Here is a 3465-nt window from a genome sequence, read left to right on the forward strand (position 1 = left end):
ATTGTTTATTTTCGTAAATAAGACTTTAAAAACTGTTGTCAATTCCCTCGGAATTGTTTTTGTGTTGTGTTTGTTATAAGATGTATGTCATGCATCAGTTAGTCTCTGCAGAGTCTTTGGTAGAGTGAAATCTAATTTGTGTTTAATAATTAAAAGTAACCATTCTAATGGCAATTTGGCAGTCCGTCCTTTTATCCCTATGAGTAGTTTAAGCATACCCCTAGACTTCAACTCGTTAACTCCAATCGTGTACGTTATACGAGTTTCCTAGTAACAATCCTTCCCTATAGGCTATTGTCTCTTGCGCTCTCGTCCTTTTGGCTAGGAACAGTTGTTAAAGGTAAGGAAATAGGCTTACAAGATTCTGCAGAGCAGTGGGCAGAGAATATCGCTGCCCTCCTGCAGCAAAATGGGAAGGATCCCATCCGGACCTGGGGACTTATAAGGCTTAAAGGAATTTATCGCCCACATAAGTCTGGAGTGTGTGACAACCTGTTTTGTCACAGCCCAGTCTTCCCTTTTGGTACGTTGTATCCTAAATGGGAGACTATCAGTGCCACAGCTGTCTGTGACCCTAGAGTCTGGAAAGTGCGTCTCCAACATATGTGTTAGAGTTTCCTTTCCAGAGGTCGAAAAACTACCATCCTTCAACCTAATGGTGTCGAGATGTTTAGTATTATCATGTGCCATAATTTTCATTAGTTTGGCAGTGCTGGGAATATCAGATATATTCTCGCAAAAACTTCTCCATGATGCCCTCTTGGCATCGCGAATAGCTTTGTGATAGGCGGTTAGGGTACTCTTGTAAGAAACCCAGTCGCCCGTCTTTTTTGCCCTATTAAAGAGCTTCCTTGTTTTGTTGCGAAGTCCACCAATCTCAGCTGTCCACCAAGGAACTAGCCTTGGCTGGTTGGTAGACTTAACCGGACAGTTTCGGTGGTAGGAATCGATTATGGCATGTTGCACATGATCAACAGCCAAATCGAAGTCCAGCACCGATGAGAGCCTTGGCTTCTCATCTTTAAGATAAAGACCTAGGTCTTCCCTATAGCCAGACCAATTCGTACGACTGGGATTACGAATCCCTATGTCAACCCGGGTAGGTTTGACCAGGATACTTAAGCAGATGTGTCTGTGATCCGACAATGATGGTTCACTAGACACATGCCAGTTATGAATTACATCTGCGACATTCTCTGTACACAGCGTAAGATCAATGACCTCACTTCTGTTACAAGTAACAAAAGTTGGTACATTGTGTTTATTGAGAATATGAAGTTTTGTACTAACCAAATATTCCAATAGGTCCTCGCCACGTCTGTTGCAGTTGCTGCTGCCCCATACTACCTGGTGTGCATTTGCATCGCATCCTCTTTCCCTCTCTCTCACAGTGGTCGACCAGGTTGGTCACCTCCTGTGATGGAGGGGAAATGGCTTCATCATATGGGAAGTATGCCGATGCTATAGTTAGCTCTTCGTCTCCCGTCAGTCTAACTACAGTCGTATCCCTAGAGACGTACATAGATAGCGGAAGAGAATGAATTCCCTTTCTTACTAGTATGCATGTCCTAGGTGTATCGCAGTTATAATCGTAAAAGACATTACCTGCACTTTTAAGACCAAGAATTTGGCCCTTGAGAGTCCATGGCTCCTGTATCAGTGCAACGTTTATGCCCTCCAGTGCAAACCTGCGGCATAATACTGCTGAGGCTGCCTTACAGTGGTGCAGGTTTATCTGAACCACCTTGATGCCCATCTTCTGGGATAGATAGCAGAGGAGTACCCGTCACTACTGATTATTCCCAGAGGTGGGTGTGAGAGTTTCTTGTATCCTCCTCTGTTGCTCCTTTAGATGAGGCATCTCCCTTTACATTGGGTTCTGCACCCAGCAAGGTGTCCTCTATATCTTAAATAGAGATACCACCCATCCCATCTGTTAGTGCATCCTCTCCACCTAACAGAGTGTTCTCACCTTCTGTGCCAGACATGTCTGACCCGGCCGTAGCCTCATCTTCGGGTTTATCCGAACTTGGATCGTGAAGCACTTTGAAAATGCCCCTATCCAAGCCGGTGTCTGCCCTGAACTCGGCCTTCCTAATAGCAGACACCGAACCCCCATCTATCTGGAAAATCCAGCGAATGGAGGTTTTTTCTGCTATGCAGTTTACAACCCTCCAGCAGTGAGTGTTCAGCTCACTGTTGTAGGCCCTCAACCTCTTTAAAAGAACAACTGGGTCCTTCGTTCAGACGTTCTTGGTTTTAAAGGCGACCTTGAAAGGTTTTGGAAGCGCACTGGCTACTGTGACCAGAAGCCTCGTGCCATCCAACATCCTATCATTTTGGTCGAACTCCTTCTTCAACCATTCACATGACAAATTGTCACCGCATATATAAGTAATAGCACCCCCGGATAGTTGGAAATTCGAGAAGCGAGGTAGAGGGTTACCCGAAGGTATCCTGTCTATCTGCTCAAGAATTCCACACTGGATGGTGTTAAACTCCTCATCCGATATAGTGGCGACTGGAAAGCCATCTTTGATGATGGCCATCTTGGTTGACCCTGCAACTTCACTATAAGGCCTAGGCCTTTTGGAAGCCTTCTGCTGAGACTCGGTAGATACAGCCGAGTTATCAGACCTTAGTCTTTTGCCAGAAGGAGGGTTGACTACGTCCCCTAACTGTGGACCATCTGCCCCCTTCTGCTTTTGAACCTTCCGGCGCTCTTTGCGCTTAAGGTTCTTGTTGGATGTTTTTGACTGGGTACCACCAGAACCAGACCCTTGTCCGGGTTGGGTACCCCCTTGGGAGGACCCTAACCCTGCAGACCGGGTAGTGGTAGAGATAGACCCTTGTCCTGTGCTATTTGAAGATTGGTTGCCCAATCCCTGTATTACGCGACGCTTTCGAAAAAACCAAAGTGCGAATACGCGTAAGTTGATTTACTTAGTTTTGGAACTACGGTAGCCACTTAAAGTTTATAAACGTCTAAAATTGGGCCAATTTTTGAGAAACCTACTAGCCTAAATCTTTTAAAACGCTGGCGCTGCTACAGTTTTTTTAAGGTGTAATTTTTGGAGGCTAGGGAATTGTTGAACTCTGAGTTTTGACTACTATTTCGAAAATATTGAATGAAAAATGATTTTATTTAAAGCAAATGTCGGCTCTATCATTGCGTACGTTATTTTTGATTGTGTCTACGTATCAAAGATGGCTATGGTTACTCAGATCGCCGGGAAGGTGCTTCCACCTAGTATCGACTTTCAAAAAAGTTTTATCGTTTATTTTCCAGTCGACAATTACGTGTTTGCCGAAAAGCCAAATCCAAAGGAGGTCGACTGAGCACGTGATTAAAATAGTCGTTTCTGATACGTGATTACGAATACCCAATGACCTTAAAGCATGCTTTTGGGCCACGCCATATAGGTAAATTATGCTGGGTAATGTGCTTAATCAACTTGTTTAAAT

At 44.5% G+C, this 3465-nt stretch overlaps 1 protein-coding gene across 1 annotated transcript; it reads right to left on the minus strand.

Moving 5' to 3' along the window:
* Positions 1–354: 354 nt before the first annotated feature.
* LOC149954428 (uncharacterized) lies at positions 355–1756 on the minus strand. Its single transcript, XM_090169894.1, has 2 exons — positions 1291–1756; positions 355–1196 (listed from the first exon to the last, which is right to left on the minus strand). Exons 1-2 carry the CDS (start codon positions 1754–1756, stop codon positions 355–357), a joined length of 1308 nt encoding a protein of 435 aa, XP_090026020.1.
* Between the last annotated feature and the right edge of the window lie 1709 nt (positions 1757–3465).

Source organism: Leiobunum rupestre, chromosome 3, assembly GCF_980474605.1.
Source record: "Leiobunum rupestre chromosome 3, qqLeiRupe1.1.hap1, whole genome shotgun sequence".
Taxonomy (NCBI): Eukaryota; Metazoa; Arthropoda; class Arachnida; order Opiliones; family Sclerosomatidae; genus Leiobunum; species Leiobunum rupestre.